The sequence below is a fragment of the Prinia subflava genome, chromosome 2 (assembly GCF_021018805.1).
Source record: "Prinia subflava isolate CZ2003 ecotype Zambia chromosome 2, Cam_Psub_1.2, whole genome shotgun sequence".
In the NCBI taxonomy this organism is placed as follows: Eukaryota; Metazoa; Chordata; class Aves; order Passeriformes; family Cisticolidae; genus Prinia; species Prinia subflava.
Window position 1 is genome coordinate 76,941,354 of NC_086248.1, and position 21,652 is coordinate 76,963,005.

At 37.5% G+C, this 21,652-nt stretch overlaps 1 protein-coding gene across 2 annotated transcripts in view; it reads left to right on the forward strand.

The window, feature by feature from the left end:
• The window catches only part of PRKN (parkin RBR E3 ubiquitin protein ligase), a 685,495-nt gene that overhangs the window by 291,480 nt on the left and 372,363 nt on the right, over positions 1-21,652 (forward strand). For both annotated transcript variants that reach the window (XM_063390620.1, XM_063390621.1), the window contains exon 5: positions 13,683-13,766. In XM_063390620.1, the coding sequence (XP_063246690.1) occupies positions 13,683-13,766 (84 nt within the window). The remainder of the gene's footprint in view (positions 1-13,682; positions 13,767-21,652) is intronic.

The following is a 21,652-nucleotide window of genomic DNA, read 5'->3' on the forward strand; positions in this document are numbered from 1 at the left end:
CCCAGTGCAGTGTATGGATATTTGCACAGTGTAATTAAGTGCTTGTGAATAGTTATCATGCATAAATGTCCAGGTATAGTGCATGTGGTGGGAAAACCAATGCTGTAGAGAATAAAGCTTATTTTCAAAAGTATTTTTCTGCCTATGGAAGCTTGAAAGAATGTAGTGAGAAAGAGCTCAGGAGCTGGAGAGCATGAGTGTGTGTTCTTTTTTTTTGCTTAAAATTTTAAGATGTGAATTGTTTTGGATTTGGGTGGGGTTTTTTTCCTATTTCACATCTAAATGTATTGTCTAAATGCACAGTAATTTGAGAACATTTTTTGTTCATCACTGTGGAAAATTGTAGAAATTGTATAAGAGGGAAAGCGTGTGATCTGCTATTGATAATTTAGAAATAGTTCAAATGGAAGTGATGGAAGAATATTGGCATGAATTAAAAGGAGGGTGGCATAACACTGATATGTAAAATAGCACTCTCATGAGTGCTCTCATCTCACAGATTTTTATTTATTATGTACTGTTTTCTTGATCTTTGACTCTACTATCATTCCTCATCAGTGAAGCTATGAAAAGAGACATTAGATTCTTTTGTAATTTGTTGCTCCCCTTATCTCTGCCCCCCACCCCTCAAAAGACTCCAACATTGTGTGGAAGTCTCTTGGTAGATTTTTTTTTTTTTTTAAATTATAGGTATGGAGCAGTAAACTACCTCATAACTTGAGGGAGGAAGGTAAAAAAAGCTCTACAGAGATGATTACTTTGTTTCCCTCTTATCCAAAACAGATTCAATGTATTTGACCCTTTTGTGTTTCATCAGAGTAGTTCACTGTGTAGTATCTGATATCAATTTTTGCAACAAGGAGATAATCCACTAAGATTTCTTGTGTACAGAAGCACTCTGTAAGGTGATGGGTTTACACATGCTTCATCTTTGTGAAGAGAAGAACTGTCTTAAATTATAATTATTTTGTTTACAGAGTTGCAACTCTGGACTATAAGTTGCTCTGGAGATGTAGTGTCTGTTCAGACCAAAACTTGAAATAAAGATGAACAGTTTGTGTCCCATATAGGGACTGAGTCTCAGAGAAATGTGTGAGACCTGGAATAGCTGAACTGAACTATAAAGAGCAGTTGTGCCAGTGTGTGTGTATTTGAGGAAGTTCTGCCTGGTTTACCTGGTTATATATTATATAAATCTACCTGGATATGTGTTGTACTCCACATCTATGCTCTGATTAAAGTGCCGGTTCTAGATTCTTTTCATTATCATAACTGCATTTGTTATAGCTAAGCCTGAAGATGACAAATAAATAAAAAGTACTGATTAGGCCACTGCCACAGGCACCAAAGTGTGAATTAATCATAATATTAATTCTAGTTAATCAATTTTATTTGTTGTCACAGCTTACAGTGATCCACAAGCAAGGAAGACATCACAGTGATCGTTAAAATATAAAATGCCAAACATTTAAATACTATATCTGTTTTCTTTCCATGTGATAAAAGAGATACTGAATGAGATTGCAATAAAAAGGAACCCTGTCTTCAGAAAGGGTTATGCAAATAAGTTTGAAATGGCTGTCATGCCATGTAGAAGTCCCCTAATTTTATGTCTGAGGGCCTCCTCTTTTCTTAAATGACTTGCACACTACTTGGTTTTACCAGTGGTCTTAGACTGAAATGGATTCAGTCATTTGAATGCAAGTCATAACCTTTGTAAATTAAATACAGATACCTTGTCTACAAAACTAAAATCTTCTACTGAGACTGTTCAGAATTCAGTAGAAATATGAACTTCACTTTGAAATTAAATGATCTCTTATGTAACTTCTAGCTGATCTGTCCTGAATTATGCATTCAAAATATCCTGATAGCTGTTACCTTTTAAAGTAACTTATTTCTATACTTTCTGAAGCTTGTGAAGTGACTTCTGATGTACGATCTGTGTCTAGAGAGTTAATCACTTTATAGCAGAGTGTGTCTCACTCTATTGTGTGTAAGAAAATCAAAAGCTAAGCCTAGAAAGGTACAGATGAGCCTGGAATGGGGTGGGTGTGGGGTGGAGTTATCCCAGTGATGTCCTGCTGTGTTGCCCTTTAAGCGTTGTGGGTGTCTCTTCAGAACACTGGAGCACAGGGAAAGTCAATGCTTATACCCCAAATTCCTCTTATTTAAGAAAATCAGTTCCTAGAATTATATAAACGATTCAGAGCAGGTATAAAGAAATGAGGCATTTCTCCAGCTTAATATCCTTCAAAGGTTTATCTGGCAAGTCATCCACAGAGATCAGCTTGTATGCACAAATTAGACAAAGTTCTTACAAAATTTAGGTGTTGGGACACCCTTTACTGTTACGCAGGGGCCTCAAGAGCTTCTGTTAGAAAATGGGAGAGTTAATTTCAAATATCCCTTTAGCCTGAGTTTGTTCACTTTTTCAGTGATTTTTGTGAAAACCATAAAAATGGGCTTAACATATTTTCTGGTTGTGCCAATATATAGAAAATAAGTCAGGAATAATTCAAAATAATTCAAGATTCATGCACAGAGAGAGAGATAAAATGGAAGAATAACTGAGCTGTTTTTAAAGCAGTTTTAGGAGAATAAAAAGTTGGCAAATTTGATACTAGATTGTAGGAAGTATCTCTGTGTTAATAAGACAGGTTATGCCACAAAAATGGTGTGAGGGTTGGAGCACCTCTTCTTGGAAGGCAGGCTGAGAGAGTTGAGGTTGTTCAGCCTGAAGATAAGAAGGCTCCAGGGAGGCAGGGTTGTGGCTTTTCAGTGATTGCAAGAGGCTTAAAAGAAGGATGTGGACAGACTTTCCAGTAGGGCCTGTTGTGACAGGGCCAGGGTGATAGCTTTACCTGGAAGAGAGGGTACATTTAGATTGGAGATAAGGAAGGTGTTTCCCACAGTGTGAGTGGGGAGACACTGGAACAGGCTGCCAGAGGGGTGGTGGATGCCCCATCCCTGGAAACATTCAAGGTCAGACTGGATGGGGCTCTGAGCAACACGATCTAGTTGAAGTTGTCATTGTTTATTGCGGGGAGGTTGGGGGAGATGTCTTAAAAGTCCCTTGCAAGCTAAAGAATGCCATGATTGAGTGACTGGTTTGGATCAAGTTCTCCCAGTATATGCAGTATCTTCATGGCAAAGGCAGGATCCTGAACTGCCTGGTACAATCTTAAATCTTTAACACTACCTGTGTTCTCATGTAAAGTGCTTAAAGAATCATCTTTTCTTTTATGTGTGGTAGCAGGTTCATCTTTTAGGGAAAAAAAACAAAAACCCTCTAAAAATACCATGCAAGCAATGTAATCTTAAATGGTTCTCAAATGAATCTGAACAATGCACTTGATACAGGGTGGCCTGTATTTCTTAATAGCTAAAATTGAGATATGTTTGTTTGTGAATATGTTGGTGCATATGTAAAGTTTACAGTAATTGTAGAATTCAGAAAAAAAATCAAACACAATATTTTCATTTAGAAAAAAAATCTCTTTGCTATCCTATAACCTTTCCTTTTGGAACATTGAAATATTCTTGCTGAAATAGATATGGTTTTGTCTTTCAGGGCTTCTGATTATGTGTAAAATCAAAAACGGTTGATATAGCAATCTATTATCCCCAGATACTGTAGTGTGTAATCTTAATTTTACAGTTCTATATAACCACAGAAAGTGAAAAATTTGTTTGAACACCTTATGAAGTGAGTCTCTTGCTAGTGGCCCTTTAGCTTTAGTGATTAGTTGAGGAATTTATTTTTATTAAAAATGTGGAATAGATTCTGGGCTGGGGTTGAGGGGCTTTTTTGTTTGTTTGGCATTTTGTGCTTTTTTGGTTTTGTGGTTGGCTAGTTGGGTTTTTTTTAAGATGTATGTGGTATCCCTGGGGTGGGTGTGTGTCTTTGCACAGGAATTGGGAGGGACCCTTTGGACAAAGTATAAAGAGCAGAAATAAGGAAGCAGTAGATGACAGGTCAGAGAAGGAAAGGGAAGGGCAGGGACACGAGGCTCAGGGCAGTATCCATTCCACGTGGATTTCCCATAGCCCGGGCAGTTGAGCAGGCAGTTGTCTCTGGACCTGTGGTGTAGCGCTGCCTTACAGGAGGGAATCGATGGGCTGAGGGCTTCTCCCAGTATTGCCTACAGTGGAAATGCTCTAGCTTTGCCTCTCTGCCAAAAGATTTTCAGCTTTTTCATCCTAGTAAAAAAAAAAATTAAAATATAATGATCTGACATGCAATTATTGCATCTGGATTAAATTATTACTATGGAATATTCATGAGGCTCAGATTTTTATTTTACATCTTTGTTTTATTGCCTGTGTTTAACTTCAACTCGTATTAGTTTGAATTGCAAGGTGTCTAGGTGGCAATTATTAGCAATATGTTAACTGCAGACCTTGACTTGTATATTGGTGTAGCTTAGATTTTTTATTTTTGTGACTAAATGACTACTTCATTTAGTCTGTATATTTCCCATGCAGATGTAGCTTATGATGTATCCAAATTGCAGGACTGGCATAATCTTCTCTGCCTAAAATGTATGGAATTGCTTAAATGTTTCTGTAGCTCAAAACTTTTAGATGAAATGCTTTCATATCATACATGGGATTACAGTTTTAAGTGTAAAAAAATACCTGCACACAGAAAACTTTGCTTACCTACTCTGTTCTAAAGTTTTGCCATAAGAAATAGAAATTTCGGTGTAATCCTGGTTCATTACGAGGTCCAGAGTCAGCAGCATGGTTTCATACTCAATTTAAAATATGTTTACTAAATATTAACATTACCTCCCACTTCTGGGGAGCTGAAATACATAAATATTTGCTGCCTGATCCTGAAAGTGCTTCACCTCTGAATGGCTGACAGTCCTCTGCAGCTCCCCTGAAGCTCTCTGACTTGTAGGTTGCTGATAATCTATCCTTATGCTTATCACTTCTCTTTCACAATTGTGTCAAGTCTGTCAGTGTCCCAAGGGCCCTGATCAGGCCCCAACATCCCCCTCTCACCCTGCATGGAGCACCCACTGGTGCTTCTCTGCCCAGAAAGTCCTGTGGGACAAAATCTGTGTGCTGCTGCCACTTCAGAAAAAGCTGAGGTACACAGCAAATTTCATCCAAGTTCTGTCAGATTTTACAGCTTGTAGCTGTGACTTAGGAAAGCATGGGACAGCATGGAAACAAGAGGATTGTTTTAGGTAGAGAAACAAAACAGCCTTTGCGCTTTCTTATCTCTGCCAGAAGTCTTCAAAACATACTATTTTTTGTATGTTGACAGTTGTGGCTCAAATAACTATGAGAACATTCCAGCTGGAGAGAGAACAGGGGTGGGTTTTAGAAGTTTTGATTTGTCCTGTCCTTTAGCTCCCTGTTGTCTGCCAGCTCCCCTGTGGAAGAAGCCCTGAAAAGTCACCACGGCAGAAACAGCAACTGAAGCCCGAGGACTTTAGTCTGATCCTGGTTACCCTGATCTCAGTGAGATCTGCTGGTGTTCACACTGGTAACTGGATTTAAGTTTAGTTTTTAGTGTTATCATTTCAATGGACACAGTAAGTACATGGCATGTTTAGAGAATTACAGGTATTTTCTCCAGTTTCAGCCTTGAAAAAGTATTTCATGCCATCTAGATAAAGAGCACTTATAGATTAGAAATCATTAGTTTGACAGAAGTATTTGAATGAAGTTTGGTTGTTTGGTTTAGGTTTGGGTTGGTTTAGGAGTCTTTACATCCACTTCTTCTTACAGTTCAATATCTCTCATGTAGGACTAAAGTTTAGAGCAGCAGCAGGACTACTTTGTTCAATTTTTCAGCTGCAGTTGTACTTAAATTATATTTATCCTCTTTTGGCCCCTTTTTGCTGGGAAGGACCAACCAAAATAAATATTTAAAAGCACACTTTGAATAATTTTCTTTTGCTTATACAAGAAAGTGTTTGTGCTGGCAACACCACACGTGTTATAAAATATTACCAATGAAGAGATGAATCTGCAGACCTTTATCTTGGGTGACTTTTTTTAGCATTCATTATTTAGTTGAGATCCAGTAGGATGACTCTTGTAAATCGTCGTACTATGAACATTATGAAAGAAAAGAAAGACCAGAACTTATTAAAAAGCATCTCATTATTGTGCTTTCTTTTCTTTTTTTTAACAAAGAAACCTGTTTCAAGAAAGAAAAAGCAGTGATTAATAAAGTAACATTATTATTTTTACTATACTTTCATACATTTTCAGTTACAGAGGTGATCCTCTCATGTTTCATTTGAAATAACTACCATGCAGGAAATGTTCATAATTACACATCTGTGAGCAGTTCAGCTAATTGTCTGCTACTTAATTTTGGAAGAGTTATAACTATTGACATAGAACTGTCAATTTAATAATTAAGCTGGTCACTCTTAAAGGAAAATTTCATCTCTGAGATCCTACTGTAAATCAAACCAGTAGGTTCAATCCCCACAAAGACTTAAAGCATGTAATTGACTTTTCTTCAGTACTGTTTCTCATATAAATAAAGCTATCCATGTGCTTTATTGATTTGGTCTAATAACTGAAGTCAATAATAAGAAAAACATTCCTTCTGGTGGATTCTTTAATATGCTGTTTAGACTGAGCAGTTAACTCTAGTCCTCCCAGTTCTATATCACAAACCTCTTTAAAGCCAACCCCAAGACTCATGTAGTAGTCTTCTTCTATACTGTGCTCCCTGCTGTGTGGGAGATTCCATGTCAGAGTCAGCCCACAGTAAATTGGTTAGCTTTACCTGCAATAATGTGTCTCCATGTGCTGGTCAGTTTGCATCAGTTTTGTCAGAAACATAAAAAAATTACATCGCTTTGGAACAAAAATTAATCTCTTCCTGCTGGAAATGGTCTTTGTAGATCTGCGTAAGTTGTAGGTAAACTTCAATTACTTCTGCCTTTTAACACAAAGGCTTTGTGATTAAGTAGCTGATTTTGATCCTAAAAGTTGCCAGTCTGACAGTTTTCCCCTTCAATAGATTATCTACCATAGTAAATTTTCAAGTGTTTTAAATAGAACATCTAGTAAAAGGCTAGCAAGAACTTCCTGGTGAATTCAATAGTAATCTCTTTTATAAATTATTTATCTTCTCTCTGTCATGAGAGGATGCTGTTAGGCTGGGCTTTGGGAGTTTGGAGAACTGCATTTTGTGCTAGATTGGATGCTGTGGTTCATAGTTTCACTTAGGAAAAACATATTATCTGTATGATATTTAAGCATTTAGTAGAAATCATAGAGTAAGTTGGGTTGGAAGGGACCTTAAAGGTCATTTGCCCCTCTGCCATGTGCTAGGACACCTCGCACTAAGCCAGGTTGCTCAGTGCCCCTTCCAACGTGGCCTTGAACATTTTGAGGGATAGGATATCCACAGCTTCTTTGGGCAACCTGTGCCAGTGCCTCACCACCCTCCTAGTAAGGAATTCTTTCCTCACACTGAGTCTAAACCTACTGCCTTTTAGCTTGAAGCTATTTCCCCTTGTCCTGTCACTACATGCCCTTATAAAAAATTCCCATCCGTCCTTCCTGTAAGTTCCCTTAAGGTGGTGAAAGGCTGTATTTAGATCACGCATGTCTTCACTTCTCCTGGCTGGAAGACCCTAATTCTTTCAGTCTTTTCTCACAGGAGAGATGCATGCTTACCATTAGGATACATCTTGGTTCCAACTGTGTCTGCAAGGCAGAGTTGTCCACCTGTACTGGCATTGGAAGCAGTGAATTGTGGTAGCCTGGTGTGGATACATCTGCTAGACTGGCAAAAAGGAAATAGATTTTTATTAATAAGCCTTGTATTTTGGGAGGGTTTTTGTGTCTTGTTGTCTCAAGATGCTGAAATCATGCTGAGGGTTCCCTATACAATGTTTAACCCTTCAAATACTCTCACACAGACAAGTCAGTAGCCATAACTGCAGAGGAGCCTGAATGTTTGCACGATTTACATCAGATTTAACACTTTTCCTGTGTCCTGTATGCTGGTTTTTAAATCCTCTCAAGACCTGAAATTATTTCTTACATAACTTAAAAATCCTTGTGCATTAACAGTTTTTCCTTGGTTCGGTCATTTGCTCAACATTTTAATGATTTATGTCTCTCATGTAGCAGGTACAAAGGTGTGTTTTAATGATATTCTGCTGCATATTGTGCACTAGAGGAGAATATAAAGTGGGGAAAATACAAAGCATTGAACACGTGGATAGTTTCCAGCCTTTTAAGTGATTCAGAGTCTTTGATGAATCACTGGTTTCTATTGCTGACCTCTGCTTCTGACCTTTCCCTCACTTCACAGGTCAACAGTTCTGTCAGCAACCCTGTTTTGAATAGTTTCTCCTCCAAGATCTCTAGATGGTATTTCTGGTTTGGGGAAATTTTATTTATTTATTTATTTATTTTTTTAAGACGTTCTTGATGAAAATTTAGTTTTTGTTCTACAATACAAAATTGGATCTTGGCTACAGGATAAAAAGATGCTGAGAGTAGAGTGTACTGTACTGAGCATCAGTATGATATACTAGTGGAATTTTCATAGACTTTCAGTGCTTTCCTCATGCATTGAAAAAACATCTCATTCCTCCCTGGTCTTCATATGCTGCATAGGAGTTCCTCTTCAAGCTTAGTATACCATTCACCAACTTTTTTTCCTGTCTTCTCCCTCAAAAAGGGAAGGAGCAACTGCCATATGCTCAAAGCACAGAAATTTCCATACCTAGTTATTTGGGAAATACTCAAGTACATTTGATATGCCTTTTTCTGTTCAGTGGCGTTCTTTCTGTTTCTTTCTTTATTCCCATTTATACACCGGAAGAGTCTCCTCTGCTGCGTTATTTTAATGCACAGCTTTCTCTGTGAGCCATTTGGCTGGGTACAAGAGGGGCAGTTGCTTTAATCTCGCAATCAGAAGGCTTTGTTCCTCTCACAGTATGTTCCTGATTAATGCCAACTAATAATTACAAACACTTGAGCCTGCAGTGTTATAACACCACAAGTGATTGGCTGGCCTGCAGGTTGACAGGCTTTTCTTAGACTCAAGGAAGAATGATACAAAAATCACATTTCAGAGTGTTTATCTTGCCAGAATTCCTAATTGTGTTTTGACTCAATTATAGCAATGACATTTAGTAGTACTGCCGCTACAGAAACATTAACATTTTGAATGCACAGTGTTTTTCAAGGACAAATGTCTTTTATTCTATTTTTGTTTTGAAGGTGGAAAACTAAAATTTTCAAGCACACTAAATCTTTTGAAAGTGTGCTAGGTTAGCATTATTAATAAAATATAGCCATGAGGAATGCCAAGAACAGATGTGGAAAAGGAGATTTTTCCTCTTACTAATTTGGAAAATGAGGTGTGGAATTGGGGCTCTCTGGTTGATTGGGGTTTATTGTTTTATTACTTTTTTTCTCTCCGCTCATCAGTGCCAAACAGGCTTAAACCCGTTATATTCTGCCAGTCTATAATTCCTGCTGAATCAATGCCTTCTTGTGCCTTAAGAACTTGATCTAACTTTTGCTAGAACAGAAAAAAAGAACCCACTGTTGACTTAAAGCTGGGTCTGGTTACTGTTACCAAAAAAGTTAAATGCATTTGACTTTCTTACAGGTTTTATGCCCATCGAAAGAGTTTAAGTAAAGAAGTGATGAATATTGTGGGGGTTTTTATGAAGGAAAAATATTAAGTTGTTACCTAGAGTGTGAGTGAACTGTTGGTAGTTACTGATAATGTGGGACTGTGCTCCTCGTTCCCTGTGTATCTGCTGTAACATGCCTTTAGTAGAAGAGGACATTTTTATTTCTAATAGTGAGCTGGTTTGTGTGCAAAGTACGCTTGTGAGCTTGAGAAATGTCATGAGGAAATGTCTCCTTCTCTGACTGCAGAGAGGAAGAGCTCTGTCAGCTCATATCAAGCCATGTTGCACATTAGCTTTCTTTTGGAAATAAGAACTTGAAGGTGTCTCCAAAATTCCTATTATTATTGTTACTGTTAACAAATAAAATATATTCTCATACTAAGCATATTTGGACCTGATATAGTGCTACTTGTAGTGGTTAAATTCTAATGGTAGTCAACATTGAATCAATTCATCCCTTTTTGAGTTCTTTTGAAAATGCCTTTTCCTAGAACCTCAACCTTACAAATGATCCTGTTTGGGTTTTTTTCTAGCTTGATAATTATTATGCCTTTTTACCTTTTTGTGATTATATACCCAGACTTGCAAGCTAAGGAATACTTGGGAAGCTTTCACCAAGTAAAATATCAATTCCTCTAAGAAGTTGAGTTTGAAGTATTTTCTTCTTATAAAATCAAGATAGGTAGTACCACATCTGGTAACATACCTGTGGAACTGCTTCTACACGCTCTTTAAAATTATCTTGGTGTGACAATTTGTTCTGTATATGCTGGTGTAGCATCATTAACTTTGAGAGTCTCCTATTAATCACACAAGGATGAAGAAACAGGAAAAATCATTGTCCCATGTACATAACCAGTACCAGTTAAAAAAGAAAAAGTAACAAAGGCTTTTCTTGTGATTTGAGTAAATATGCTTCTGGGGTTTTTTTATTCAAATTACTATTCTCCCCTATCTCCATCCCTTCTTAGATCCCAAGTTTTATAAAGCACACTTGCTTCTTATTTGTCATCCTGGCTTTTTTAATATCCTCTTCCCAAATGGAAATCATGTAAGGATTATCCAAAGTTTAAAAAAAAAAAAAATCTATTGAACTCCTCCAATTTGGAAAAATAAATATTTTAATAAATGTGTGTTAGTAAATATCAGTATGAAGAAAGAGGGATAGATGTTAATCAAATACTAACTTGTTAGTCTTGGTTGTCTTTAACGAGGCAGTGAGTTCAATGTTATCATTATGGATTAAAATCCCAGGCATCAAAAGAAGAAAAAATATGACTCCCTTTAACCAGCTGGATGACCAGATAATGTTAGCAAGCCTAAGATGCTGGGGAAAAGCAAAAGCTTGAAAGTATACGAAAAACTGTCATAATGAAACATTTAAATTGCTGTAATGTAACGTTTAAATTGCTGTAATGTAAATTATGTAAGTATGATGTCAAACCATGATCCCAGGAGTAAACTTCTGGATGCTGTCAGGTTATGTTACAGAAAAGTTGATCAAAGAACCTCCACGAGAAGGAGGGCCTAAAGGGGACCTGGTTTATAATGTTACTATTGAAGATCTGGTCTTTAACAGTGATAACTTTAATACTAGAAAGCTAAAAAAAACCCCATAGTTTCAGCACCTTAAATATAAAAATGCAATTAGGCAGGCAAAACCTCTGAAGTTTCTTATCTGCAAAGAGCAGAAAAAACTGTTACTGAGTCCATTTAAACTATGACAGGAGCAGAAAATGAGCAGGTCCCTTAGGTGATTGCCACAGAGTTGGAGAGTGAGGTATACAGCTGGTTCATCCTTGGAAACAAACAAATGGGTTCAGTATGGGAGAACCTAGAAAGTACCTACTGGAAACCTCTCTGTGGACCTTAGGATGCACATTTCAACTGCTGTTGAAGTGGCAGATGAAATTTAACATATGCCACTATTAAGTGATGTGCACTGGGAAAAAACCCTCCAGATTTTACATATATGAGATGGATTTTAAGATAGATATTCTATGTAGAAATGAAATCTAGGAGCTCTGATAGATAACTCCACCAAAATGCTGTCCTGGTGCTTAGTACCATCAGCAAAGCAAATTACATTTTACTAAGTATTTAGGAGGACTTGAACAAATTCATAGACATCATCTTCCTATTCACTGGTCCATCATATAAGTGATGTGTAGTGTGTGATGTTCATCATATTCCAGAATGATAGAGTTGGAAGAGCTACTAAGAGACAAAAAGTAAAAGATAGGAACAGCCTCTGTATGAGAAATGGGAAGGTAGATTACTTTTCTTCCTGAAAAGTAAACTGCTGTGGAAAGAATGCTAGAGATCTGTACAATATTTTGTGGTTTGGGAAAAAAATATAAATGGGGGGCATCAAACAAAATTTTGAACTACTGACTTGAAAGCTATTAAAGTGAGGTAGTTCTTTGTGCAGCATCTCAAGGTGGCTTTACTGTTCTTCCTGCAAAATTTCTGAAATTCTAGAACTTCATGACAGGTCAAAATTCACTGGAATAATTGATGGCAAACTTTATTTTTCAAATGTTTTAAATCATTAATTCAATGTGGTTTCCCCTTTCCCCCCCCACCACACCGGTATCAAGTATTTTTACTTTATAGTAAGTCCACTGCAGCTGTGTTCACCCAAGGACTCAAAACTGTGATTTGTCACCCCTGTGTCTGCCTGCAATTCAACCTACATATGCTAAAGCTCTTTTTTTACCTATCTCAAATGCCACTACTTCAGCTGGATGACACTAGAGAGTGGAGCTCAGTGAAGACCAAGTTGTTTTACTCAACTTTCCAGATAGGCTGGAGAGACCAACATTTTATATCTAAGTTCACACTAAGAGAATTTTAAAATCATTTCAGCTGTGCCCATACAATGCTGAAGCAGTGCCTCATACAGAATTAAGAGGAGATGGATCTAGATGTGACACTGGGTTACTTTGTAATTCAACTGTGTTTTAAGTAGGCACTAATTTCACTAATGTGGTTTTGACTGCCATAATTTCTCTTCTGCATAAAGACTTTCTGCTATTTCCTGGACACTGATTCTATCCTAAACACTGAATATACCAAGTACCAAATGTTTTCATTTTTGATATCTTAGTTGTTTATTTCTACTGTCTATGTGGATACCTGTAAGCTTCCTATCTATTGCTCAGATTAATTTTATTATCTGTAAATTAAATATTAATTTGTGTTAATATTAAAAGATAAAGTATACAAGTGTCAAATAATGTTTTTGTGATGCAAAATATTTGTATAAATGTTCCTATATGGGCTATATATCAATTTTCTTCTTTGATAGATCATCCTGTTAATCACACTATTTTGCAGTTGTAAAATATTGATGATTTGCAATCTTTTTTTTTTTCTGTTTTGTAATATACTCATACATGAACTGTGTATATTCAAAAAGTCATTGTTAAATTTGATAACGATTTTCTGTCAGTTTTTTTCTGGGTTTTTATATTGTTTTGCTGTGGGGGGTTAGGGGATTTTTAGATTTCTTTAATAATGACTGATAAATATTGAAGTTAAGGTAAAAATCCAGAAATCTAATAACAATTCTAACTTAACATTTTCATTATGTTGTATTACAGTTAAGTAAAGGCCTTATCTAGAGCCAAGAAATCTATTTACAGTTTTTCTAATTGTATATTCTTCCAACAGTTATCTTTTTTCCCTTTTTCCCCTTAGTCAGCTGCAGGCCCATGTGTAAACAGAGTGGAAGCAACCAAGCCTTTGTAGCTTTTTAATTGTGATTAACTCAGTCTCTGTCTGTAGCTGAGAAAGCATAACCTGCTGCTGATGCCTGTCCACAACACTGACCTCAGGATGGAGGGACCGAGTGTCCTGACTGGGCTTTACCATTGTATAACCTAAATGATCTCTCTCAGTGTAATCATGATGAAACTGTCCAGCTAAAACCTTAAAGAAACAACAGTAGGAAAAGCAGCAACAAAACCAAGTTTCATATGTTTATTTATGGAGTAAGTTATAATCTTTGTATGCTTTGTTTTTATTTTGAAGGGCCCATCCTGCTGGGATGACGTGCTAATTCCCAACAGAATAGGAGGTGTTTGCCAATCCCGAGGGTGCAGCGGAAATGTAGCGGTAAGATTTTGTCACGTTTCTCCGAGTACTGTGCCACTTATAAGAATAATTCGTTGTAACAATTCTAAGCATGTTAGAATTTCAGTAATGAATGTGAAGAGACAGGTATGGTACACTTCAAAAGAGCTGTTCAGCATCAGATGATAAACCTCTGATGTCTTGCAAAAGGGAGGAACTTTGGTCAGATGCTATTCAGAATGAAGGAGGACATAATTTTATTTCATCTTTTCCACTGAAGTAGAACTCTTAGATTTTCAAGTATGCATAGGTTAAATGTGGGATGTAATACTCAAATGCTTCTGTCATTGCTTATTTTTATAATTATGTATAACTTTGTCTTGAAAAGCGAAGCTTCAAATTTCCATGTCATATTGCATATCAGAACTTGCATGTTGGGCTTTGTCCACAGGAGTAGGTTCTTCATGCTGACCACTTTGCAGTTTTTCTGCCACATTTTGTTGCTGTTGCTTCCCCTTGGGAAGCTGTTGCTTCCCAAGTTCATCATTTCATTGATGTCTTGAAGTGACATCAATGAAAAGACTGAGTAAGAAGGAGCATAGGTTTCTCAAATTCTTAATAAAAAGATTTTTGAAAACATTATTTATGTATACGTATATCTTCACATGTATTAGATATTTATAGCATTTAATACTAAAGTTCTTAGAGGTAATTCCTTCTCAGGCAAAAGCTTAATTTGAGTGTTCCTCTGGGATTTTAAAGGTAAAAATGAATTTCCTATGAATGAAAATATTCTATTCATCAATGATTTGCAGATTGGAGCTACAGAAATTCCTTTTTCCAGAGTCGCTCACCTGTTCTGGTGTAACTTTCTCTTTGTCTTCCCTAGCAAGAGAGTTGTGTAGGGGTGTGTCCATACAGTTCCATAGGTGTCTCCTGCCCGGCTACAGACGGTACCAGGAAACATTTTTACCTAACTTTAGATACCAAACATTTGTTTTAATAGCATGGGATTTATGGCTGAGTCCATGCACAGCCCACAGAAACTGAGGTCTTGCAGCCTTTGGGCTTCTGCTTCTTGGTGTGCACCTTGTGTCAGTGGCTGAGTCACCCACGAATCACAGACTGTCCTGGGCTGGAAGGGACCCGCAAGAACCTAGACCTCTAAAGTGGCAGGTCTTGGACATTCAAATGCTGTTCTCTGGGCAGTACAATTCCCAGTTTTGTCACCTGCTGGCAGAATATACCGACTGACTTGCAGCTGCCAACTTACAGCTTTTGTTATCCAGTGTATTTGGGAAAAAAGGTACTGAAATGATGACACTTTTGGCTACCCTGCCTCCTGAACTACAACCCATTCCCTCATTGAATCAATTCTTATTTTTTAAAGGCAGAAAATGAAACGAAATTCCATCTTTGTGGAGAACAAAGGAAAAAGCCACTGACCATAAAACTAAAATCTGATGCTGTGGCAACCAACCAATACCCAGTCAACAAAGGCCCATGACTCCAGTTGCTGTCAATTCCTCTGGCAAGCTGCATACTTAGCAGAGCCAAGGATCTGTGTTATCTTTCAGTGAAGCATCATTGAACAAATTTCAGAAGACACCCTACATTAGACAGGCACATTGCTAATGCAGCTTGAGACAACCTGAACTACAGGCATGAGGCTGTTACTGCAGGAATGTGCTCTTCCTTTATTTCCAAACTGTCACATTTTCCCTTTATCATCTACAAACCACTCTATCCAGTGGTGTTAGAACTGAACCAGACTGAGGTGCAAGAACACTCCTAATTTTTATGATTTTTCAACTGGAATTTCCAGCAATATCATCTAGTGAAAAATTTAAGCACTTAGGTGCACTTATTTTTTTACCTAACTATTCAGTAGATAGGTAACTCTGCATCAGATATTTGAATTGATGTTGAGACCCTCTGGTTGCTGAAAGACATCTTTCTTGTGTTTTGGGATATTTTGTTTTTCTTTAGCCTCAATCACTGTGAAAACACTTCTTTACTTTCTGGGAAATCTTCCAGTTTAAAGGCTTAAATCACTAAGTCTTTTGTTTTGTGTCTTACTCCAAGTGGGAAATAATAGAGATCCTACAGATGTGTTTCCAAGGATTTGCCATTCTTTTCTGCTCTGGTAAAACAGTCAAACTGTTTGGAACAGAATAAAAATGACTTTAACTAAAACATGGATTGAAACCTCTGGGTTTTTCTTGCCTGTTACAATCTGTGGAAGATGAAGTCAATGACATTTTATCATTAAATATTAATTTTTTCATTGTTATGACAAAGTTTATGGAGTTATGTTTTGTCTCTTAAATAGCTCCACTCTTTATGTGCTTCTCTATAGTGATGTGCAATGAATAAGCTTTAAGGCTGTTGGTTATAAGTTATCAACAAACCGCAAATACTGCTATTTAAGGGGAAAAAAATCCTCCATTATTTCTCCCCCAAGACATGTTTCATTTAAAAATTGATTTTTTGTCAGTCTTCAATTTTTGTAAGCAAAATTTGCAACATACAAAACCACAAGGTAATGTGTTTTCCTCCAAAATACTAGTCTGTATGCTTTTTGGTATGAAATTAATCTGTTGATGGAATGACAGACTTTCGTTCTTTTGGTTGCAAAAATGTAATAGAATAATTGACAATACAAGAAAATAATGGAAATCAAATTTCAATTAAATAAAATTGATAAATTCTTTGTGGAAGATGTAATGATTATTTTAATGTTAAGTGCATTTTGATTCGATATATGTTCCAGTGTGCTCCCAAGCAGAGGTCAGTGTGGTGTTTTTTCACATGAAATACAGTCTATCAGAATCACTCTGAACTTCCACAGCTTCAAAAAGATGAAGCTACTGTGAACATTTGTGTCACTGCAATTGTAGAAAAGTCACTTTTATAAAAAACTTTAATTATATTAATTTGAAAATGGAAGAGTCAACTTGAGCTGTTTTAAATGCAGATTTAAATCAGCCTTTCAAACTATGTCACCAATTAGGATCATTCATTAAATGAAAGAGGACCTTGTACTTTTGGTGTCTGTCTCAAAACACTTTCAGCCAGAAACTCTGCATGTAGCTGTGCAGGTGTGCTTGGAGACAGGTGTGGTTCTATGAATTTCCAGAAGTTCTTCTATATAAACATAATTTTGTTACTGCTTAGAGCCCCAGAATCATTTAGGTTGGGAAAAACCTTTAAGATAATCAAGTCCAACTGTTAACCTAGCACTGCTGGGGCCACCACTAGAACAGATCCCAAGGGTATTTCTGATATAATTTTCGTGGATACATGCTCATCTTTTCAAGTGACAAGAATACACGTAATGCTAAACTCTTTATTTAGCCTTTTCTTATTCAAATGAAATATTACTGAAGGGGTGTTCTTGATAGACTTTTACAGTCCTATAGAAAACATGAAGAACATTTTCTGTTTATCATCCATTGAAGTGAATTTCCGATTAAGGACTTTTTCTACTTCTGTATATAAAAATGCTATTACATTTGTCTTCTCATGTAGGCTTATGTTTTTTAAAAGTCATCAAGAGCCACAGAAATAATATATGTCTTTTCATCATGAGACAGAGCTGTAATACCACTATAAACCACTGAAGTGGTGATTTCATAGGAATCAGCTCCATGTTAGTTCCTCATTCCAATGAGCGTGCATCAACTTCTGAAAGACATTTCCATGTCCCCAAGGCAAACAGGTTTGAACTTTAGAAACCTGTGGAAAAAGTATTGGCATTCTCTATGTGTTCTTGGGATTCTCATTTGTTGTGCAAAAAGAGTTGCTGTAGACTTGAAAATCTCAAAAATAATGAAAGGGTTAAAGGGGATTATAGGTTTAAGCTATTGGGAATAAGGAAAAATGAAAATCACTTCAGTAGAAATATAAATGTACTTCTCTTCCAGTTAGATATATTTCACTACTGTTACCTTGAATTCTTTGTTTCTCTTGAAGACTGCATCAACTGCCATCAGTACTGAATAGAATTTTTATCTCTGCTCCAGTTACTGAAACGTGTTAGGCTTCAACAAACCGTTTCTAAAAGAGGCGTCAGGACTTCTGTGAACTTCTGGAAGAATCTCTAAGTGCCGCGGTGTCCGTTTCCCAGGACACGCATGGCAGCACTGGGGTGCGATACATTCCCTTGGGGAGACTCTTCCTCCCCGCTCAGGAACTCCGATGTTCTCAGCGAGTACTTTTGGGGTGCAGAGATGAAGCAGAGGCGAGACGGGTCTTGGGGTAAACTGAGGAGACAAGGTACAGCTGAAGAATAAAACCTAAAAGCTGATCCCCAAGAACCGGGAACACACTTCCCACCGTGGATTTTATACACAGGCGATACAAAGCAAACAACCAATGAGAATGCACTCAGGGAGGAGTCTAAGGCGGGTGATACAGAACTGAACCCAATGGGAATAGCAAAAGCAGTGTAATGATACAAAACAGCAAATGATATATCCAGCTAAGGAAGATTGGCAAGGAAGATTCTAGCAACAGAGGCAGGGATACAGAGAATTGACACATAATGGTAAGCATAATTTAAATCATAACACACAAATGAAATAGAAAGCTAGCTTGAAAACTCAAAGCAAAAAACCCACATCACAGCATCTAAGTACTGCACTTTCTTCAATATCAGAAAACCCTTATCAAGCTGTATAGTAATCTCCCGTGCCCAAAGCAAAGATCCAAATTTGGTCACTTTGTTTTTTAATGTTTAATATTGGCCATTATATGATTTTAAGTAGTCCAATTCCCCTATACAGTAGTCTCACTGTTGTAGGGTCGGTTTCATAGGAAGGAGTTGGCCATAGGAAACATATTTGTTTTATTTTTAAAATGATGTAGCTTTTCTTATTATTATTATTCCCATTTCTCCTGCCAGATTTTGAATCTTGCAGTTTTGTTTTTTACTATATTGAAATTTTTGAACATTTGTCGTATTTTTCTTTCTCTGCTTGTTTACTGTCATTAAGTTTAGCACTGAAGACAGCAATATTATGTGCTTTTTTCATAGTCTGTTCCATAGGGAACCTGTGCTCATCTGAAATATTTTGGATTAAGAAATCAAGGGAACAGTGTTCAGCTTGTATGCTTTAAATATGCAGCTTACCAAATGACTTTTTTCTCTCAAGTGTCCAAAGCCATTCTTTTCAAACATCACTGTTCAGATAAAATGTGTTTCATTTTTCATCTCATTTTGCTTTAATTAGCACAGACCTCAGTTTCAGTTGAGAACAGAAGTAAATCCTGTAGCAAGTAAAATATCATGAGCAAAGTAGTAAATTTAATGAAGTTATCAAAATATGAATATAGTAAAGGACTAACTTCTTATTATACAAAAGGTCTGGTACATTGCTATATTATTTATTCATTGTTCTTTGTGTACAGTGATTATTGTTAAAGGTACTATATCTGTCTGTCCCTGGAGCCATTATAATATTTTCAGTGTCATAATATTACTATGAGTAATTTTTTAAATTCTGGGATGTTCCTTAATATCAAGAAGCCTCTTGACTTTGAATTTTTAATTTATTTCAGTGCCATCCATATTAGTTTGCCTTATGCATTAGAGAGTGGTCCAAATAATATATGCTATGAAAAAAAATCACTGTGAGTATGATCAAGTTCTAATTAAAATACCAGATAATCTTACTTCAGAAATATTAAAATCAAGTCTAACCTTTGACCCATCACTGCTTTGTCAACTAGGCCATAGCACTAAGTGCCACAACAGTCTGTTCCAATGCTTAACAACCCCTTCCTTGAAAAAATTCTTCCCGATGTCCAACTTGAACTGCCCCTGGCACAGCTTGAGGCAACCTCTGCCAGTGCCTCACCACCCTCACAGGGAAGAATTTTTTTCCTAATGTATAATCTAAATCTACTCTCTCTCAGTTTAAGTTGTGTCAGTTCTGTCACTGCATTCCCTTGTGATAAGTCCTTTTTTAACCTTCTTGTAGGCCCCCTTCAGGAACTGGAAGGCCGTTCTAATGTCACCCCAGAGCCTTCTGGTCTCCAGGCTGAATAAACCCCCAATTTCTTAGCTTGCCTTCATAATAAAAGAGGTGCTCCAGGCTCTGATCTTCTTACTGGCTGTGCTGGATCTGCTCCAACAGGTCCAGGTCCTTCCTGTTCTGGGTCCCCAAAACTGGATGCAATACTCCCAGCAGTGTATCATGAGGGCAGAATAGAGGGAGAGAATCATCTCCTTTGACTTACTGGCCTACTGCTTTGTGTGCAGCCCAGGACAGAGGTGGCTTTCTGGGCTGTGAGTACACACTGCCAGGTTACCTTCTCATCCCCTGTGTTCTTCTCATCAGGGCTGGTCTCAATCCATTCTTCTCCCAGTCTGTGCTTGTACTTGGGATTGCGAAGTGTAGGATCTTGCAGTTGGCCTTGTTTAACTTAATGAGGTGTGCATGGGCCCCTTTCTCAAGCCTGACCTGTCCCCTCTGGGTGGCATCCCTTTCCTCCAGCCTGTCAACAGCATCACACAATGGGCTGTCACCAGCAAACTTGCTAAAGGTGTGCTCAATCCCACTGTCCATGCTGACAATAAAGACGGTTAAGTGCTAGTCCCAGTGCCAACCCTGAGGAAAGCCACTTATCTCTGGTCTCCACTTGGGCATTGAGACATCAACCACAACTCTTTGAGTGCAACCATTCAGCCAATTCCTTATCCACCAAGTGGTCCATGTGTCAAATCCACACCTCTCTAGTTAAGAGACAAGGACATTGTGTATCAAATATTCTGCACAGGTCCTGTTGACATCTGATAGCTGACACCTGTTATTCCTCCCTCACCCGCCACCACTGTGGCCTCTTCACAGAAGGCCACCAAATTTGTCAGCACAATTCTCCCTTAGTGAAGGCATGTTGACTGTGATCAATCACCTTATTTTCCATGTGCCTTAGCATAGTTTCCAGGAGGATCCAGTCCCTAACCCTGCTGGGTGCAAAGGTGTGACTGACTGGCCTGCAGTTCTCTTTTCTCTTATTTTGAAAATAGGGGCTGCATTTACTCTTGTCCAGTCAGTGAGAGCTTCACTGGGCTGCCATGTCTTCTCAAATAAGATGAATAATGGCTTAGAAACTTCATTCACCTGAGGACTCACAGCTGCATCTCATCGGGTCCCATGGACTTGTGCAACTTCATGTTCCTTAGGTGGTCTCAAACCTGATCCCACAGCAGACAGTTCTTCACTCTGCCAAGCCTTACCTTTTCCTTCTGCAACTTGGATGGGGTGGCTGGAGCATTACCAGTGGAGTCAAAAATAGTCATTGAGTACCTCATACTTTTCCAAGAATGAGAGATACTCTCTTAAGAGGAGACTTATTCAAATACCATGTAATACAAATTTGAGAATCTTTCATATTTGCCAGATTCTCTGAAAATTGCTTTTACTATTTAAGGACTGTTTTATTTTTTTATGCCCAGTGCTGTGGCAAGTAAAAGGAATAAAGCTTAAATGCAAATTAAGTAACAAGCAGACCAGACCCATTGTTGTAGTTTGTTTTCTGTTTTGTGATACAAGAAAGGCAAACAAACTATTTCAGAGGGGTTTTTTTTTATTAATTTATTTTTGAGCCTTTTCTCTTCACAAAGCTATCCATTCACCAAATGAAATAATAATGTGGCTTAGCTTATAGTTGTGATGCCACTGGTGCAAACACAGGAGTGGTACACTCTGCTTACATGTGTTGATATCCAGCTGTTTGATTAGACAATTTAACTATAATGTCATCCTGAGGTTTCCAGTTTGGCTGATCATCTACCAAAAATCTGTCATTTCAAGTTGCTGCCTCACTGGGCAGAATGGCCTTAACTTCTATGGGTGTGACTTCATCTCTTGCTGTTTTAAAAAGCCATATCTTGTTTTTGATCTCAGATGAGCTGTTTATGT